The sequence below is a fragment of the Bombus flavifrons genome, chromosome 4 (assembly GCF_040668555.2).
Source record: "Bombus flavifrons isolate JBK064 chromosome 4, iyBomFlav1_principal, whole genome shotgun sequence".
In the NCBI taxonomy this organism is placed as follows: domain Eukaryota; kingdom Metazoa; phylum Arthropoda; class Insecta; order Hymenoptera; family Apidae; genus Bombus; species Bombus flavifrons.
Genome location: NC_138445.1, coordinates 3,893,449 through 3,915,328, shown reverse-complemented (window position 1 = coordinate 3,915,328; position 21,880 = coordinate 3,893,449). Strand labels below are relative to the sequence as shown.

Genomic DNA, 21,880 nt, shown 5'->3' with positions numbered 1-21,880 from the left:
GGAAAAATTTGAAAAAAAGAAAAATTAAAAAAAAAATTTTTATTCTATATTTTCGACTTCTTTTTTCGCGTAGAATCACCCCCTTTCCGCTTGTACCACCAGTTACCAACCAGCCTGTATATTATATTTGATCCTATCGAGATGATAAAGTGAGACACAGTTCATATCGATATCAATATCGTATTTTAATTGAAATAAAAATATTTTACTAACTTCTCTAATTGTTACAAACTGGTGAAAAATTTACTTGTAGTTTTTCCAGTATGCATCAATTTTTTAAATCTAAAAGAATTTCGATCACGAAACTACTTGTGGTAATGAGGCCTACGATTAATGACACACCAAACACTCAACAAAGTTTGTTCCTTCAAATTCTGTTACATTAATAACACACAACGTGCAGAAATAATATGTGCATGAAAAAAATTTAATAAGCTCCCTTTCTTGCAAAAGCTTTCTTCGATCGGATCATCCGATACCGGCTTCGAAAGCGCGTAAATGTTATTTCGCGTTTTTTATTGAAAATAATAATGTTAATACGACACAACATCGTTATCGCAACCGTTTTATTTCTGTAACTTTGTACGTGCAAGCATGAAATTATTCATATGATTGAAATGCGATTAAGCAAGTAATGAACATAACGCAGCAATATCAGCAACTGCAGCGATACATACAGGTTTCTAACGGAGCAAATAACTTCGTTCCTTTGATAAATATTATCGAAATAATTTTGCACCGGTGTTAAAACAATTTTAATGAATTTATGGACATAAATGGATTATTATTTTAAACTTGAAGGCTGCGTTGTTAAAACTTTTACTCCTCCAGCTTTAGCGTCCGATTATAAAATCATCTTGCTCAACTTTCGTTGATTAATTTTCAATGTTAAAGGTTAAAAATTTCTAAAACGTACATTTACGTGAGTGAGAGAAAGAGAGAGAGAGAACCTTGGTATAATATCCCTTGATAGTTTTTAATATTCTCTCTCCATTTCTCTAACAATTTAATTATCAACGGTCACTTTTTTCCTTTTTATATCGATGTATATTTTAACATAACTCGTAAAGTTCCACGCTCGTTTTACATACAAATTTTCACAACTCACGCTATCAACGACATATACAGCTTTGAACAGTGGCAATTAAAAATTGCGTAACTCCACTGCTTCTGACTTTCTGCCTCCGATCACAGCTATCTACTGCTTCACAGCGTGTCAAAGTGAACGCGTTTGGAAAAAGATTTGTTCCACTCGGCAATATGGAAAGCTATAGTGGAATTTTGATCATTTGATCTCGTCGTGACACCGGCCCCTGTTCTTCGGATAATCGACTTTTTCAGGTGATCCAACAATTTCATTTTTGTACAAAGATCGCTGAAGACAGATACGATGTTGTAAATTTGTAAGATTCTAATGTTATTTTATGGACAAACGAAAAAGATTTAATACGACGTAATGGAAAATGAGAACGATCTGTTAAGGGGGTGTCCTGAATTAGAATGTTCTAAAACAGCGTCTTTTTGTGATTTTTTTTAGAAGGGAAAGAAAAAAATGAAGTTATTGAATTTTGAGGTATGGTTTTATATATATTTAACGAATACAAAAAAATTTTTTTTGAAGTAAAAAAGATAATATTTGACAGATTTCTAAGCCTATTTCATGGGCTGCAGTTTTCAATCGGCTTGAAAGATCCACCTCGTAATTCTTGGCCGAAACAAAAAACCAAACAAGGATTAAATTATTATATATTTTTCTTCTCGATGAACTAAAAAAAAGACAGAAAATAGTGCGAAATTAAAAATTTTGACGGGTTTAAAGGAAAAATGTGTTTTATAAAAAGGAAAAATAAACTTTAAGGTGCTATAACAATTATTTAAATAAACTTTTTGACGAATTTTTTTAGTTCATCGAGAAGAAAAATATATAATAATTTAATCCTTTTTTGGTTTTTCGTTTCGGTCAAGAATTACAACATGGATCTTTCACTTTCTTTCTTTTTTAAACTAACTACCAGTTACATGGTATGAATTCTTATTATGCATTTTCTTCTACAATACTCATAATTCATGAATGCGATTTTCCACGTGTTTAAGCATAATAGGATATGCAATTTATAAAATATTAACTCAGAAAATTGTTTTAATGTCGAGTATGTTCCCATTTTGTCACGAACTGCACCGATATCAAACGTAATCTCAGATTGTACTGTAATCGATAAAAACATGACAGAAACATGGAAAAATGCAACTAATAGACAGGAAGAGGTCGAATTTATTGCGAAGACAACACGATAATCACTACGATTCGAAATAATAAAATAGAAAATTCATAACATTCTTTAAGGTGAGACTCTCGCGTAACAACAATAAAAACAACTAATTTATATGAATTATTTTCAGATTAACTACTAGTTATATGGAAATTGACCTTTTTGCGATGTAGATATAGTCTGGAAAAACAAATGTAATTTCTTTTACTTTAATTTTTCTTCTCGTTTATTAACTTTTTAAACTGCCACGTTTAATAACTTTGCAAACTGGCGTGCACGATGAAAACGACTGAAAAGCTGATTCATTTCGGGCAAAGCTTATTCGCTTTGCTACAGATTTCTCCAGGGATCGAACCTCGAATTTCTATTCGATTGCTTATTTATAATATTTTTTCGAACGATATAAACTCAATTTATCTGCGGAGAAAAAAGTACATTTTTCTTCTAAACGCCAAAACTTTCCAATTTTTCGTATTCTTCTTTCGAAAATAAATTCAATCCCAACCTGAACTATTTGACTTTTAGAAAATTTCTTAACTTCTGCGTTTTGATGATTGTGACACGTGTTATACTGTACGCCAATAAAAGTTACATTGTCAAGAACGTTAAAAAATCGTACAACATACAATAAACAACAAGAGGAACCGAAATAAAGAAATTACATTTAGTAGGTCGATCTACAAAAAAAATTCGTAAAATTCATTTGCTCTTATCGTTGTTACGCGAGAATCTCCCCTTGAGGGATGCGATATTTCAATATTATAACGATCGATATATTTGAAAATTGTTCAAGTACGCGGAAGCACATACTTAACTTGGAAATCAGATAAAGAAGTAGGCAATTGAATATATATGGTGACATGAAATTGACAAATGGACTGAATTTTATCTGCTTCTTTGTGAAAAGTAGGTTTGATTTATCGCGTTCTCTCTCTGTCGTCTTCCTACGAAAACAGATCATCTACTTGGATCTAGTGAATAGATATTAATATTTGTCGACGTAATTACTTCAAGAAAAACTTTACATCTTTTCTTTTGTATTCTCGTTACCTGGACACCTCTGTTACGAAGAAAATAGAATTTAGAGAAGCAAAAAATTAAAAATAGAAAAGGAGAGGTAAATAATTATTGTGACCTTGAATATGAATGTTGTTTTGGATTACGAGGTCTAGAGACAAAAGAGCAATAAGTAGATTTTTATTGCTGTTTCTTGTAACCTTCAACTAGAGTTACACGCCAAGGTTAACTTTTTTGGTAATGTCCTTTGTTAGAAATGTATCAACATCCCTATTGCATCCTGTTGTAATGTAACACTGAGAGAGCGAGGATCTGGATTAGCATACACTATACTTATACTTATATTTACTTCAACATATTTTTCTTTTTATATTTGGTGACCGGAGGTCTTGAACTTTTTACAATTGTAAAAATTGAATGAAAATTGACAGTTAGGGCATTTTGAATATAACCGATAAATAGAAGATACTTTGAAATAAAAAGTCCCCATTGAACAATTAAACATTTTCATTAGAACATCAATAAAAAAAAATGAGAACAAATGTTGCATCTAACGGTGCACTGTGTTAAAACACTTTAAACATAAATGTGGCTCATCAATACAACCTGGACAATAAGTGGTCACCTTTTTGGTCCGATACTTAGCAATTTTTGATCTTAATTGTTTAACATTTTTTATAGCACTTTCTGCAAAATTTTCGTGCCAGGTACACTGACCCTTCTTTCTTCTGCATTTCGTGTCGCAATCTTTGTCGAATAAGTATATTTGACGGCTCTGGTGAATAGCACTGTGTAAGGTGCATTGCAAGTGCCATTCTAAAACCTGATACCTTGATTTTTGTTTTTGTTGCTTGTTTATAGAGTATCATCGCGTTTGAAATTGATGTATTTAACAATAACTCTAAAGCTAATTTTATATATCACTTGAGGGTTCTTCTATGTGGTGTAGAATATGCTATCATTTGATCTGATAAATCTACAGCACATTTTCCTCTGTTGTAATCTGCCACTACCATTGGTTTATCACAAACATAATTTCTTTGCGGACCTCTACCATTTTAGCCGAATGTTTCGTCGAAATCATAAAAATAATCATAATACTGTTTACTAATATCTTCTATATGTTCCAACAATATATTCTGAACGTTTTGCTTACGACGAAATAAAGAATGCGAATGGTTTGTTGAAATAAACGAAATCTTGTTATAACATGTCGCTGTCAACTGTTACCAAGGCTTCACGGTGGTCACCCATGACTACCAATAAGACAAACGGTCCATTGGGGAAGAATGTTGTCTTACATCATCAATTTATTATTATTTTGCCATTATATGCTTTGAATAATAAAAATACTCCCGTGGCGTCCTTAGTGAGACATGTGATTTCGGCGTGGCAATCAAAGTGCTGTTAACACATTGTTGACCGGCCACGAGTTAACTCGTGTTTCCATGGCCAAACTCGTGATGCGCTTTTTTTCACATCAGCTCGTTTTCTCAGTGCACTGTTGGAGATGATACAGTGCAATTATTGGTCAGCATACCTCAAACTGTGTCTCTCGCTTATAAGACCCGTCAAGTTGCGTCCTTTGTTGTAAAAAAGATTTTAACGATGATGGAACATACCAATGAAGAATCTTTCAATGAATTAGACGCGGATGTTTTCTCTGATTGTCCGAGTGATTGTGAATCAAATTGACTTGGAAAATAATACTGTATCAGAAGATAGTGAATCTGATATTAGGCCATCAAAATATCAAAAAAGGAATATAATAGAATCAGATAGTGACGACGAATTGGAAGAAGAGTGGAACGAACATGATATCACACCAAACTTACAGAATTATTTAAAATCCGACTAGAGCGTGTAGAATATGCTCTTCGAAAGAAAAACGCAGCGAAACTGGATATATTTGCAAAAGCTGTTGTTTATCATTACACGCAGGTGATTGTTACACTGTTTATCATGCGCAAAGGAAATATTAATAGTTGAATAATAAATAAAATTTATTAAAGTTTATTTATATTGTTTTACTTCCACATCGAATTACGAAATAATAGCCTGTGACACGAGATAAATTCTCAGTAAAATTGCCGATCAACAATGTGTTAAACGGAAACAAAAAATTGGAATAAAAATGTACGAACCTCTTCTAACTTTCAATTGCAGCGTTTGTTACATTTAACAGATTCCTTCCACTTTCAGCTATTTTATATTAAAACATACTTTTCCAATCGTAGAATCACATTAAAGTAAAAGCATTACGAAAAAATGTATTCAACATGTTCTTTGCCTGTGATCTTCATATATTAAGGATAACATTTGAAACGTTAACGTCTATCGGATAAATCTGTCAGTGTGGAGATTTAAAGCGAGCACGGGAAGGTCTACTGGCCAAAATTCATCATAGAACCCGAGATGAAAGATTCAGGAATATTCGTCGTGTGCTTTGCGCAAACGTGCAGCCACATAAGATAAAATATACATCGTATTGCAAACGTCTATCAGAATACCAAAGTCCTTTATAATTCGCCGGTTATTCGTTAAATTATTCTAGTTCGCCTCTTCTGGCCGGAATCGGAACAGTAAAAGTCGAATGATTTAGCTGACGTTATTAAACGGCACCGCTGTTCGTGGAACAATCTTTTCCACGATAAATAATTCCCCATCGGAGAAATATTAGTAAGTTCCTTTTAATTAATGCATAACGAAATCCGCTGGTAATCTCTTTCTTTCGTGCACGTTTTCGATGTCCAAGGGGCAAGATTAATTGTCATGAGATAAATTCTGCTTCCCTTCCGGTAGTAGCGTCTGCGAAATTAATCTCGGGGACATTTGACTATTTAATAGGACGCGCTGCATATTCTCTGCCTCTCTGCCCTCTGTAATATATTAATACGACAACATAAACTCCAGCCGTAGAAAGTTCACCTCTTAATCGCTTGAATTTTCTATGTCGACCACGCCACTGAATACGCAAGTATCTTTAACAGCTGTTCCATGTCAAGTCATCTAGCGACGAGCCTCTGTGCCTTATAATTCCTTCTGGTAGCCGCTCTTGCAGTATTTATCGCGATACAGAGAAGAAGGCTGATCTGCATGAAATCTGAACGCGTTTCCTTCTTCGTGCACGCCTTAATATCTGAAAAATTGAATCGACAATTTCTCGTACACGACGCTGTAAGCGGAAAAATTACGAGATTTTTCTTTTTTTATCGTATAACATTCTACGTGCCAGTGGGGATACTGTAGTATAGAATTTAAGTGAAATTTCTCATTCTAAATAGTATTACATAAATAAATGATATTTGAAAAATATTTTTCAATTTTCTAACATTTTTCTAATAATTGTAAACTTTCTAAATAATAGTAGAATAAGATTGTATCGTAACGTAGCCTGTGTAAATGTTATAAAAAAATAAAAGTAGCAATAAGCAAGTAATTGAAAATTTGTTGCACGTGGGAAAATTAGAAACTGTTGCTTTTTTATCGCATAATGCCGTACGTGCCAGTGGAAACAATGCAGCAGAGAATCTAACAGCAATTTCCATTTGTCGATAATTACTAATAGCGTTAAAACGTGATGCCTTAAAATATGATTATGCGATGGACATGCTGGAACACATGGACGCTGGATATCACCAATTTTACAACGATTCTTACTCAGGTTATCGTAAAATATGTTTCTCTAACAAAAATAAAAAGAACTTCTTGAAGAGATATATTTCTTGTTTTCATACGAGTTATCTAGGATTGTTATTCTGATAAGTTGTCCTGTACAAAAAGGATTATTGATACGATACTTGCGAATTTAAATCAATTGAACATTCAGTTTTCTCTATAACTAAGACCCACGTACAGGCTCCTGTACGAATGCAATTCTTCCTTTAATGAATCTATTAGGTCGTCCGAAAAGTTTCTTTCGTTTTATAAGGAAATAATGGATGCACAACATTTTCCGTTTTATATTATTTTGTCGAATTACGTATGATCCATTTTGTTCTATTAAAATAAAGATCACAACGTTCGACAGATTAGGTTTCATGTTCGTATAAAGATGCATTATTGTAAAAGACGTGTCTGTAAAAGAAAGACACTTTCCGGACAACCTAATATATTGGTGAAAAAGAATAGAAAATTTTGTAAGATCTATTTTTCTGTCTGCCAGAGAATTTGATGTTTGACAGTTTCCCTGTTTTACGTTTCTTCGTCGATCTACACGCATTTTACAACAGAGACAGCAATTTAAATAATTGTCCTCCAAGAAATATCGTGCATTTCTTACGTATTAGGTTCTTTGTAATAAAATTACAAACACATTGTATATTGCTGTATCGTAGCGTCATTTCATCAGCTGTAGAAATTTGTAAATTTCAAGCGGCGATTACCTGCTCGGCGAAAATTGGAAACAGTCGTAAATTGCATCTATAATTTCGTTACGTGTAATTTAAAATGTATCGTGCTGTGATGATTCCATTATAATAATGATGATTTCAAATCGCTACATGTTTCTTTCATAATAACATTTATTCGCGAATTCGTCTTTCTTTCAATTTGAATTTTAATTTGTTTCCTTTTACAAGCGACAGAATTTTCGTAAAGTGGCAGTTTCTTAAGCTCAATTGTAATATTATTATCGCGTGCATCCCTATAATCCGTGGAAGTGCGATGAATTTCTCGTATTTCCTACTCTACGTCATGAATCTTGGCATAACAAGCATAAACTTAACGAATTTACTGGCAAGAATATTGCCTTCTCAATTATAAGTTCCGCGTTGCGATGAAAATCCACTTGAGATCATTAGAAGATCACGCAAATTGTGATGAATCAACTCAGCAAGTTTGCTATTGCCGTGGAATTTTGGAACGGATGTTATCATTAATATTGTTGATAACGTCTACTGAAGTAATAAATTCGTCCTGTGAAATTATATTAAACGTCAATGCTAATTACGTGCAACATGATAAACAATTAATTTCACGTAAAATTTTATCCGGTGAACAATTAATATCAGGTAACTGTACGGCATAAAATGTAATAATATTAAACGTGTCGTGAGAATGTCGAGTAAAAAGAAACAAAAATTTCTGATTATACGAAACGTTCTTTCATTGATTTGAAATATTTTAATATTGAAAAACATCTTTCGTAATGGAGCGAGTTTGTACCATAAGAAACTCAATAGGTGAAAAAGACTCCGATCGATCACGTAGTTTCGAGGAATAATTTTTCTATTAAACCTGCACTGATTTACGAGGCAGCGGATTGCTGATACGTTTTGAGTAATAGTTTACATGTAATGTCGGGAAATTTTGTATTATCGAGGCTCGAAATTGTATTAATGTGATGAAATATTAGCCACGGATACAATACTACTTAGCGAAATAACGATGCAGTGATTTTGGCTGGATTGTCAACACTTTGATACTATTGAACTGAGGAAAATTAACGTTGCTTCGATTAAATTAATTACGCATAATAAAGAAACAGAAAAGTTCTGATGCACGTTTATTTCCTAAAGTATAAATAATCGCTTTTATTAAGTTCGTGGCTTTGTTATTGTTATTACTCCTTTTATTGCAACAGTTTTGTATAGATATGTTCTACTTATTCTTACAAATATTAAATTTTATATTGTATTATAATATTGTAAATAAATATTATATAGAAATATAATATAATAAAAAATAAATATAATATTGCATATGATATTATATTTTAATAAAATCATATTATATAAAATAGTAAATTTTATAGTGAAAACATAACAATTTTATTATTAAAAATTTAAACGATTTTATTTACATACGTATATATTTATAGAATAAAATGAAAGCCTTTAATTTCATAAAAAGATATATACATATACATTATAAAATTAATTTATGGTATAATAATCATGAAGTATATTAAAATATTTTTATAAAGAAACGAACGACATTGTCGAGATTTTAAACATAAAATGACTGAACGTACATACATATACTTAATATGTTGTGAAAATAAAAATTAAGACGAGTTGCAGAAATTCGTGCACATATTGGATTATTTAAAAAATTGCGCTACTCGTGCAGTTATCAAAAACTTCGTAGAAATTAAGCTTTGCAAACTAAGAACTGACTTATACAAAACGAGTTTTCATTACAGAAACATACAAGAGAATTATAGAAGTCTGACGATTCAAAAATTTCTATCGTTGGCAAAATAGAATTTTCCTTTACTTCTTTACTTTCTCCTATTTCTTAATTTTCTCACCGGAAGCTTCTTAAAGTACGTACATACATAGCCCGTTTAAGAAGCTAAAGAGAGGAAGCTATAACTGCTTCGGTCTAGAACATTTTAAATAATTTCTGTTGGCTTATCTGCCGAATCATCTAAGCAGTTCAAAACGGAACAAGTTAATGTCCTGCATAAATGAAAGCTCGGTAAGTGTATTCACTTGTTCAAGCTTAATATGCAGGCTCTGACAAAATCCTACTGCAAAATCTGTCGTGTACGCAGTCTCGTCCTGCATTATTTCGTAAGGTTAAATCACGACGAATATGTATAGTTGTTCGATTTACGAGAATCAAAGTACGAACACAAAGCGTCGTACAATACGAAGTTAATACTATTTAAAGAGCCGATCATTTTTCCAGCCTTATTATTTTACATTGTACATCCATTGTTACAAGATAAAATTGCGTTTCCTTCTTCCATTATCGTGTAATCTTTTACTCTCAACCTCAAGTTTTCAAGGCTACCATTTTAGCCGAATGTTTCGTCGAAATCATAAAAATAATCATAATACTGTTCACTAATATCTTCTATACGTTTCAACAATATATTCTAGATGTTTTGCTTACGACGAAATAACAAATGCGAATGGTTTGTTGAAATAAACGAAACCTTGTTATAACATGTCGCTATCAACTGTTACCAAGGCGCTACGGTGGTCACCCGTGACCACCACTAAGATAAACGGTCCATTAGGGAAGAATGTTGTCTTACATTATCAATTTATTATTATTTTGCCATTATATGCTTTAAATAATAAAAATACTCCCGTGGCGTCCTGAGCGAAACATGTGATTTCGGCGTGGCAGTCAAAGTGTTAACATTTTGTGTCCCAGAGGTCTTTGAAAAAACAGGGTCGAAAAATCGCGTACAGCGCGATAGCGCTTGTCGTAATCGATTACGAAGAGACACAAGCGGCGCAATAGCGCTCGTCATATTTGTTATTTTTATGAAATACATCTATATTGTTATTGATGCGTGCTATTAGTTTATAAATATTTCAAGTTTTGTTCAATAAAAATTATTGAGAAGGTAAGAATAAAATACAAAATACCGTCAGTCGTCCGTAGCATTCAAATGTACTGCGACTTTTCCACACGAAATCTAAACAGCGCGATCGCGCTACTTGGGACTCAAACGATCCTCGAGTAGAATAAACAATTATAGTCAGACAGTCAGAGGAGATACGCGAGAGACGACGCTTCAGTTTCGATCACTTGATAATACAATCAGTGAATGCGTCGTGTGCAAGCAATAACGAAATACGAATAGAAAAATCAGGATTTTTCAAAGAACAAACATGAGATGGTGTGGAAAATAAAATGTCGTTCAGATTAGTCAGGTTAACGGCTTAAAAATTCAAAGAATTTTACTAGCTAGCATAAACTTGTTGTTCGTTTGACTTGAAATGTTTTTCTTTTTTCAAGATTCTACGCTTTACGTATGCTTATTATCTACTATTGTTTCCTTGGTTTCAAGTTATTCGTATTTAATTGATTAAGAGTTTTTCAATTATCATTCCTTGACCTAAGGAAAACAACAGTTGCTAGGTAAGGCAATGTTATCTACAGTTCGATGCTGTTTCTTCTCTTTTAAAACGCGTCATTTCCTCTAAACGTCGTTTTGTAAGTATCCATTTTCCATTAGATAGCCGTCTGAGGTCAGGCGACTTGAATTCAAACGACTTGAAATCAAGTAATTTGACTTGCACGAACACAAACGTGGAATCAAGTTATTTGTATTCAAGCGACTTCAATTTACCTTCGAAGCTTACGAATTTTACGTATGACTTAGACCCGATATCAATGATTCAGGATGAAAAAACAGATGATTTTCAATCTACGCGTTTAAATAATTCATATTAGTTATTTCTTATTATTCATTCATATTATTGCACTTAATAAGAACAGTGTGCGTCGTATGTGCATATATCGCGAAGAAGAACAGAATATATCGAATATAAAACTTTTGTTCTCTATAAACTTCTTAAAGAATCAAGTATTGTCTTGAGAATGATGCGAAGCATTAATTTGAATTAAAAGTACTGGTTACTGTTATTTTTCTTTCTCTGTGATCTATAACGATGCAATAACGAAACCGATGATATAAGATGCTGCTGCTGCTGTTGTTCTCCGATAAAACTTTTCGTTTGTACATCGAGAGGAAAATCAATGGAGCGAAAATGAGAATAAGTGGAAAAAGATTTCGAAGCCGAGGAAAGCTGATATATTAAACGAATCCAGTACTTGGATTGGACCAGATCTTTCGAGTGGGAGGAAAAAGGGACGCAAAGGAACAATTTTGCAGCGTGTATATAACAAACTTTATTAACTCACAGCGCGACTTTTCTATCCAGTATATCGCACGGTGTATTTTCTTTTTAAATGAAACCATAAATAAAACTTAGTTTGCACGAATTTGTTAGAATTTGTTAGAAGTAGAAAGTATAAGATAAGGTGATTGAAAACTCAGCATTTTATGATTAAAGTGTATCTCGAGTATCTTTTTTCTTTTGTTTAATTGCTCGATGCTCTCTTTTAAGCAAATTTCAATTTGTAAAATATTCATATTAAAATTTGTTATTACCAATGGCGGCTAATACGTATATTTAATCGTAAAATTGTTGGTAAAAATATGATATACGCAATTACACGCATTTTTAGAAGAAAGAACAAGAAACTAGAACTTTGCTTGAGATAAAGATACAGCCTGATTTACTTGCTCAAATCCTCTTGTATTTCTAACGTAATTTTCGTTCTTTTTATAATGTTTGTTCATATCGAGAAATTACGGAATTATTAGGGAAAATAAACGTTTAACATTTTCTTGTATTGGCTATTTTCTATTGTCAAATTGTTAGCATTGTTGAAATTGTAATCGTTGAAATTGTTAACATCAGTAGATAATAAAAAAGATGTAAAATCCTTAAAGGATTATCGTTTACTTAAAAAATACAATTCATCGCTAGTTTCATTTAGAATTATGTTGATTTACAATCCTTGTTACTATTTATTATATTATCGTGTGCTAAGGTTAATTTTGTTCTTAGTTAAATGTGCTCTCATGTGTAGTCTAAAAGTTGATTGAAAATCGTAGAAGCACTTACTTTAACTCTCTGTAATTAGAATTTTCTTCGCTGATAAAAGAAAAGAATTATAATATCGATCACCTACAGCCTCTTACTTTAATCCAAAATCTAAGAATATCATTTGCATGGTATGATAGTATTACTCGTGAAATGCAATATCGTAATCACGTGCAAACAGATGAGATCAAATTTATGAATATGTAAAATAATTACGTAACTTCTACGTTACATGTCGTTATAAAGGATCAAAGAATAAATTATTACTGAGATATAAACAGCTTTGTAGTGCAACGCTGTAGTGTACAAGACAAATAATGCTGGCAGAATAAGAATAAACAGAAAACTTGACGTTATGAAAAGCAATGAAAATGTCTCAAATATACATGCGAGATGTGAAATGAAATATTCGATAAAAATTTTCTGGGAACAAAATATGTTCCTCTTCTATGAGAGACGTATCCTTTGGGAAAAAAACGTCTTTAACGTTAATTAATTACACGCTTACTCACGGTGGAAATTTCGCTATAATTACTCTTCCTACTGTAAAGCAAACTAAAAATATCATGGAAGAAGATACTAGTTGAGGAATATAAGAATATGAGAAAAATGTAAAAAGTGTTTAATTTTCAGTATTTAATTTAAAAACGTCATATTATTTTACGTTAATTGTGATATTAAGTGAAGGTTTATTAAAGCTGCTACAGGACGAAGATAAACAAATATTGAAAAGTTGTAAGAAAATTGCTTGCTCGCGTCTAGCACTTACCAAGTTAATTACAAATCTTACTTGTATTAACTCGATGTATTTACTTGTTCGCTGCATACTTTTTTGAAACTAGTTAGCATTAGGTTGTCCGAAAAGTGTCTTTCTTTTACAGACACGTCTTTTACAACAACGAATTTGATACAAACATGAAACCTAATCTGTCGAACATTGTGATCTTTATTTTGATAGAACAAAATGGATCATACGTAATTCGATAAAATAATATAAAACGAAAAATGTGGTGCATCCATTATTTCCTTATAAAACGAAAGAAACTTTTAGCTACTTAACACGTTAAATGCCACGCCAATTTTACAAGATTTGGCCGTGGCACCACGATGAATTTTTTATTATGCGATACATATAATGTTGAAACATTACCTACAACAGATATGTTACGGTGTATAATCATCATTTATCTCACTGAGGTCACCGGTGACCCCCATGGCGCTGTAGTGCAATTTCGCTCGATTCACTTATTTTTTTCGATTATTAATTATCTCATTTTGTTTCTTCGCATTGCTAAATAATTGTTCTATGTTGTTACGTCCCGGGACCTACCATAAACCATAATCCATCCCTCGATCATACTTATTCGGACCCGCAATAATCCTAAAGAACCGTCACAAGATTTAGCATTTTTTACTTTACTGTCAAGGCCCTTAATTGCTATCAAACATCTTTCAAGTTGAAACGTTACTTAGGCTTATTGTTCATTATGATAAAACATGGAAAAAGCGAGTTTTTCCTACGTTCGAGACGCACATAATAGATCTGTATTTCATGTATAAATAAAACTATTTTTATATGTTTTATACTGCATTAATTTCGTCACACTATTATAGTAACGATGGCAATAATACAAAATTTATAACTATTGACATTTGTTCAAATTATATATTTCTACTAATTTTGGTGCGCCGGTCACCGGTGACCCCCACGGCACCATGGCTAAATTGAATGCCGATCACCAGTGACCTGCATGACATTCAACGTGTTAAAACTACTACGACTATTCGTTACTTAAAGAAACCGCAAACAAGCGATCGTTTGTAAATAAAACAAACGAAAACTCGGAGAAATACATTTCATCCGAATCTCCAGTATTTACAGTCAGGCGACTGAAAATTGTCTACTCATCGAATAACAACCGAATGTGCGCACAGTATCTTATTGCAGAAACGCTTGAACGGAGGTGGTAAAGCCGAAGAATTTGTATAGAGAAACGGCGAGGGTATTTTCGCAGCAGAAGCCCTTGATATTGGCTTCGCTGCGGCGTCAAACGTTTCCTCATAACTCGTAACAACTTCTTCTTCGGCGTTACTAGCGCGTCATAAAGGCGGAAGATTCCGTAAGACGCGACTGTACTTGAAATTTTTCAACTTCCGTGTTTGCACGGCATCCGATAACAGCACAGAAATGGCTGAGCGACACGGTTTTCCAAATATATATATATATAGATATATAGATATACATATAGTTATATCGCACGAGAACGCCTCGTATCGTATTTTAGGGTCGCTAACGCGGCATACTGTGACAGACCTTTAAGCGATCAGATCGTGAAGAAAAATAGCGAGCACGAAGGAGTATTTTATTCGAAAAATATCCAACGCGTTTATCACAGGGGATACGCGGAAATTATCTGACCACGCCAGTTGTACGCGACGATCCCGAAGGATGCGGCTGGAATATTAGCACGTAGACGCATACTCTTACACGCTTTACCCTCTACGTCATATCCGCTCGATAAATTCACGGGGCCGTTAGACGACCAATAAAACTGTAAAACCTTTTAACTAATGGCCCCGCTGGCTTTACGGCGGCGAACTTTAATGCCTCTTTTCGTTTTACACAGACCGTGGAACGCACCATGCATGTTCGGTCATTAAAGCAAACTAATGTTTACAACGGCTCTATCATTTACCAAAATAGTCGAATTTCCTCGTTAATTGTGGCGGTTATTGGAACGAGACGTTCAGCATAGTTATGGTTGAAAACGATTATCGAGACAGAGCCGATATATGGACGATACGTTAGCGTATTGGAATTCATTTTTTAGATCGTTTATTTGCTGTTGTTTTCTTTCTTTCTTTCTTTATTCCTTTTTATCGTTTCTACCATTGATTCGTCGAGAGTCTTTCGTGTGATTGAAAATATTTTCATTTTATCGGCGTAGGAAAAATTTTCGCTCGTAACACGCAGCGTTGGAACACGCGCAGAAAAATAAAAAGTCCAGTTCCTTCGAATCTTCAAGCTTCAATTGTACGAAACGGTGTGGTTTTGATACGCAGTCTTCCTATTGCCATTTAAAAAAGATAGACAAGCGAAAATGCGGACTTTCTCGAACGCAATGAAAGTATTGGGTTGGCAACTAAGTGATTGCGAATTCTGTCATTATATGGTAATGGCAAAATCCGCAATCACTTAGTTTCCAACCCAATAAATGATACGCTTGTAGCGATTTTGCAATGTATAGAACATTTTGTTGGTAACAATTGGAATTACAGAGCTGTTGATTCGTGAAGAATTACGAAGCAACGACGCTTGTACGATGTAACATTTACAATTTGCTGCGCTAGTTGACGCAATTATTGTTAGAAGATACAGCTACCCTACTTTTTGAAATTACACTTTTCTTTCGAAGAAAAGAAATGTTTTTGTTTCAAGTAATGATATTTGCTTTAATACATTGTCTATCATTTTCCATATTCCTGAATCATCTTGTTTGAAACGTACAAAGGCCGCAACAGTTGTGCTAGTGACACTATTTGTATATAGTGTCATGAATAATTACAAACGCAATCCATTTTTAGATTTTTCATGATATTAAAACAAAAATTGACGAAATCTTTTATACAATTCCAATTTTCAATTATACAATTAAAATTTATATTGTGATATAATACAAAACTGAAGATATAACAAACGAAAGATTTGTTCCATAGAAGTCGGGAAAAAATTGGATTTTTTTCTTAAAATTGTGTTTTTGGCTGTGAGAAAATATAATATTAATCTTTTAAACATAGTATAATTTACTTAATAAATTTCATACAATTTGAATCTTTACTTTTATTAAAGTAGTAGAAGAATCTTCTTTATTAATTTTTATTAATCAGTCAGGTACGCTATCCTTCTAACTTATTTAAAGTTTCCATCTGAAAATCCGTCCACACTGATTTTATTATTTTTTTTACGTTCCACGATATTTTCTACTGGTAGCTTCTCCTGATCGTAAACTTTTCTCGCTAGAATTCCCCATAGGCTTCCGATCGGGTTCAGTTCAAAACTCGATGCTGGCCACCGTAATAATTCTATTCCGAAATCTTGAAACCATTTTTTTTTCTTTTTATATACCAGCTGCTGAATGAATTTCATTGGAAAATTGTCTTTTTGTCCATTTATTCTTTCATTAACGTTATAACAATAATTTCACTTAATATATCCAGCCATAATTAATGGTGTCTTGAAAATATCGAAGAAACAATACCAAAAATATAATAATTATTCACAGTAATTCTAATTGTTAAACTTGTATTTGTTTGTAATGTAAAAAAAGCAATTGTAAAATTGTAATTATCACACTGTAATTGTTAAAAATCGAAATTACGAATCTGCTATCATTATATTATTATATCTTGAAAATATCGAAGAAACAATACCAAAAATATAATAATTATTCACAGTAATTCTAATTGTTAAACTTGTATTTGTTTGTAATGTAAAAAAAGCAATTGTAAAATTGTAATTGTCACATTGTAATTGTTAAAAATGGAAAGTACGAATCTGCTATTATTCTCAATAGCATGAATTTACATAAAAATCCGCAGTCTATTAGAAAGCAGCAACAGCAGAATGTCGATACACGATCAATATGATGCCTCTGTTTCAGTTCCTCGACGCCTGTGAAAAGTTCGGCATCGTGAACGTGGAAAGAAGACTGAACTCTTACCTGGGCGCCTTGGTGTTGCGCCAACCACTCGACTACAGGGAGAGGCCCTTTTACCAATTGCTACTCAGAGCAAGCGTGAGTACAGCTCGAAAATTGATTTTAATTATGCTACTGGTACGCCAGTACCAAGCGCCACTTTGCTGCTTATCGACGTCCCGAATAAATCTATTTATAATAAAAAGCGTTGAAAATTTTGGTCGCGTTGCTGCATACATAACTCTGCTTGTCTAATGAAATCATCGTCATCGGGAGCAGAAAAGAAGTCGGATGCCTGGAAACTTGCAATTAGCATAGGAGCACTTGACGGGTATCGAAATGTATTTTTCTCGGAAACAAAGCCTCAAACGGAAAAATGTTATTTTTCTTTCTCGACTTATTTCTGCATGTAGAATCACCACTCCACCGCTTATACTATGATTGCGAGGTTTTTGTTATATTATTGTTAATATTATATTATTAGTTTGTAGGTAACAGTATGATTTATACAATATCGTTTGCACTCACACGAAATCGAATACAATACCCCGTCTCACGTATTCGTTACTCACTACTTCTACGACACAACAACACAACGATCTTCACACGACAATGATAAATTCAACTCTGACTCTCCCAACTCTCGTTACAATGTTTTCCATGCTTACTTTTTCCAAAACATACCTTGGTAACGCTCACAACACTCTTTGACAACGTCAACATATCTTAACAACGCTAATAAACAATTACCCCTCACGCCACGTCCTTCCCTGATGTCACACTATCCCACAATATTGTGTCTCAATTCGACTTTAGTTTGATTATTTTTATCATAAAAAAACAGCTAGTTTTTCCATGCAATCCGATAAATAAACCAAAAGATTCTCGTTTGTCACAAAAATTACCATTGTATATCTTCGACTTACTTTTACACGATAAACGTCCCAACTTTTCAGTATAGTCTGTATTTTAACTATCACGTCACCAATGCAGACAGAACACCTGCAACGTTTCCGAGAACTTGGCTGTCATATCGTTCTTCGTCGTCTCTATCGCATTTGTCACGTGTTTCTGACACGTTGTCTTATGTGTTTCAAATTCAATAGCATGTCTTCCAATATGCTCGTGTCGCGTGCTTCAGTTTTCTATCAATTCTTCTAAAACAAATTCGATATTAAAATCAGTTGCTACAATTCTATTTGCTAAAGCAAATTGGATGAGACGATCTGCGATGTTCCGATGTAAGAAACGAATATTTCAAATCCATCGTTATCATCCACAAATTCGGAGCTTCGATGCTGCGAATACTTCCATTTCTTTCCATTTCATAGAAATACAATATAAAAATGTATAATATACAGCGTAGATAATAGAAATAGCGATAGAAAGAATATTAACACGTTAAATACCAGTTTTACAAGGTTTGGCTGTGGCGCCACGATGAATTTTTTATTATGTGATACATATAATGTTGAAATGTTACCACCAACAGATATGTTACGGTATATATTCATCATTAATGATTTTATTTCACTGAGTTTACCGGTGACTCCCATGTCATTCAACGTGTTAATCGAATATATTGGGTTGGCAACTAAGTGATTGCGGATTTTCTCAATATCGTCTAATGCCAACCCAATATATTAAAAAAAAACACAATTTGATAACGTAAATTTGTCGAAAAAAAAGTTGCGGATGACTGAACTAACATTTTCTTCTTCTTTGATGGATTATGGTGAAAAATGTGACCCTACGGTTTTCTGCTTCCCTCGTGGTGTGTTCTTGCGGAACGCCTGCGAGTCATTCATCCACAAATAGCAAGCGAAAATGAGACCAGAGCGGATTATTGAATCTAACATGCCCTTTGACGCGAGCAGGCGCGAACATGGAATTCAGTTTTCGCTCATTTCCGTGGCCAAAGCAGCAGGTGAATTTTTTGAAGTCGCGTAAAGTCTCGGCGAAGAATCTCTAACGAACTGCGCGGCTGCGGACAGGAAGAGAGCGTAACGTTATTAATGTTTAGCGAGGGTGAAAGGACGCGCTTACCAATTTTTAGAAGGCCGATTAAAATACTTCTTATTGCTTTTCCTTTGATCCTCCTTAAATTTTTATCGTTGTTCGTCCAAGTATAATCTGCTTTCTCTCTCACGTTTTACATTTATGAAATAAGTTTCACGTAAACAAAAAAGATTGGCCGGATGATTATCGTGCTCCCTGGAGGAGACGTGTTTCCGCTGGGCAAATAAATATGGAGAATTCATGAAGTCCTCTTGAAAACAGGTTAGCGAGCTGAGCTTGAAAATTGATTTTCATTACATAGTCTTGGAAATGACTTTGTGCCGCTCTAGAGACCAAGTTTGTTCATGTCTGAGAGTGCAATTATACGTAAATATAGTTATACCGTTATAACTTAGATATAAACAAAGGTGCAGCATCTGTGAATTAATTAAAAAAAATTGTTCTTGAAGAGAGAGGATTCGTTTAGCCTTGTTGAATAAAAATATCCATATTAACACGAATGAATAATATTTCGCTTTAATTTCTACAAAAATACAAATATGTGCAGTGTATAAGATAGTTAGTGAAGCTATAAATAGCAGAATGAAGAGAGATTTATCTTATCCATATACTTTCAAACAAAAAGTATTAGATTTGAAGAATTATATAATGTAATAATAATAAATAATAATAGATAATGTAGTAAAATAATTCAAGCTATTATTATTAAATTATAGTTATATAATTGTAAATCAGAAATATATAGTTATAAATTATAATATTACTAATTATAGTAAAATAATTCGAGCATTTTCAATCCTTGGAATTTGATGTTTTCAATTTTTAACCCCTTAACCTACAACTACGGGCGTAGCCCGCGGCGGATGATCGGGCCAAACGTAAATATTACGAGCATAGCCCGTAGTAAATGATCGGGCCAAACGTAAATATTACGGACATTCTCGAACGTAAATCGTAGGTTAAGGGGTTAAATAACATTTAATTTGAACATTTTTCAATAACTATTCTTATATACAATAAAAATATTGAAATAGAAGTACGCATAATGTGTTCAATTTAAGAAATTTTCGGCAAAAATACAAATCTAAAGAACACAGAGTAACATTGATGTGATATGAAAAGAAATCTAGTCGAACATTTCTCTGCGCTATTGTATTCTCTCTATGAAGAATAATACTTTCTATCTTATTACGTTTTCTTTTCCTGTATCCTTTGTCGTTTGTTAATCATTTCCAACGGCAGATATATCGCTATAAGCCTTATTTATGTTATATTACATCGTATTACGTGGACTTGAAAATTCCATATTTTCGAAAAAAACTTATAAAACTAACTGAGCGCACACTTCATTTCCAAGAACTATGGTAGAACAAAGAAAGTGATACTATTGGGTTGGCAACTAAGTGATTGCGGATTTTGTCAATACCACTTTATGACAAAATCCGCAATCACTTAGTTGCCAACCCAATATAACTGACTCGACATAGAACACGACGATTATTATTTCTTCGTCAACGTGAAAGCTTGAAAGCTTTGAAAGCTTCCACGAGAGATATAATTTTCCCGATCTATAATAGACGGATCTGTGGCGAGATTTAGCTGACAGAAATACATAGTGAGGATTGAAATAGTTGACAGGAGGACAGATTGCGGCGTTCGCTTTAAAACAGCGAGCAAGGTAACCCGAGATCGCACGACGAATGACTTTTACATAGGTGAATTTTCCTCGCAGGATGGACTGAACAATCAGACTACTGGGGTAGAAATCAAGGTAGCGGACATTCAGAACAGTCCACCGGAATTTGTGAACTCGCTAACGGGTGTAGTGCGCGAGGATGATCCCATCGGAACCTTGGTTATGACCGTTAAGGCGAGAGACGGCGATAGGGGAATGCCAAGGAAAATGATCTACGAATTGGTCACCAGTGAGTTCATGCCATATTTTTCCCCCTTTTATCGTTTAAACGTCGTTACGCCAGACTACGTCGATCTATTGGATAGGCATCTAAGTGATTGCGGATTTTGTCATTAAGTGGTAATGATAAAATCCGCAATCACTTAGTTGCCAACCCAATATTAATTACTAGGTCGTCCGAAAAATTTCTTTCGTTTCATAAGGAAATAATGGATGCACAACATTTTCCGTTTTATATTATTTTATCGAATTACGTATGATCCATTTTGTTCTATCAAAATAAAGATCACAACGTTCGACAGATTAGATTTCATGTTCGTATAAAGATGTGTCGATGTAAAAGACGTGTCTGTAAAAGAAAGACACTTTTCGGACAACCTAATATTTTTAAGGGTATGATAAATTGAAGAATCACAGTAGTGTAAGTGAAAATTTTGAGAATTTGAATTCAACCACGTACCCAACTTCTAAAAATATCGTCCTTTTAGCTTCACAATTAATTCAGTTGTAAGCTTATTCTCTGCCACGATGCTTTCCGCGATGACTTGAAAAAGCGCAGTAAATTTCCTACGTTTAACCCCTTGACCTACAACAACGAATTAG

General features: G+C 33.5%; 1 protein-coding gene across 1 annotated transcript in view; it reads left to right on the top strand.

Annotated features, from left to right (window-relative positions):
- Positions 1–21,880, top strand: part of Cad87A (cadherin 87A) — a 514,332-nt gene that overhangs the window by 481,142 nt on the left and 11,310 nt on the right. The window contains exons 7-8 of the mRNA XM_069111394.1: positions 17,308–17,442; positions 21,095–21,287. Coding sequence (XP_068967495.1) covers positions 17,308–17,442; positions 21,095–21,287 — 328 coding nt within the window. The remainder of the gene's footprint in view (positions 1–17,307; positions 17,443–21,094; positions 21,288–21,880) is intronic.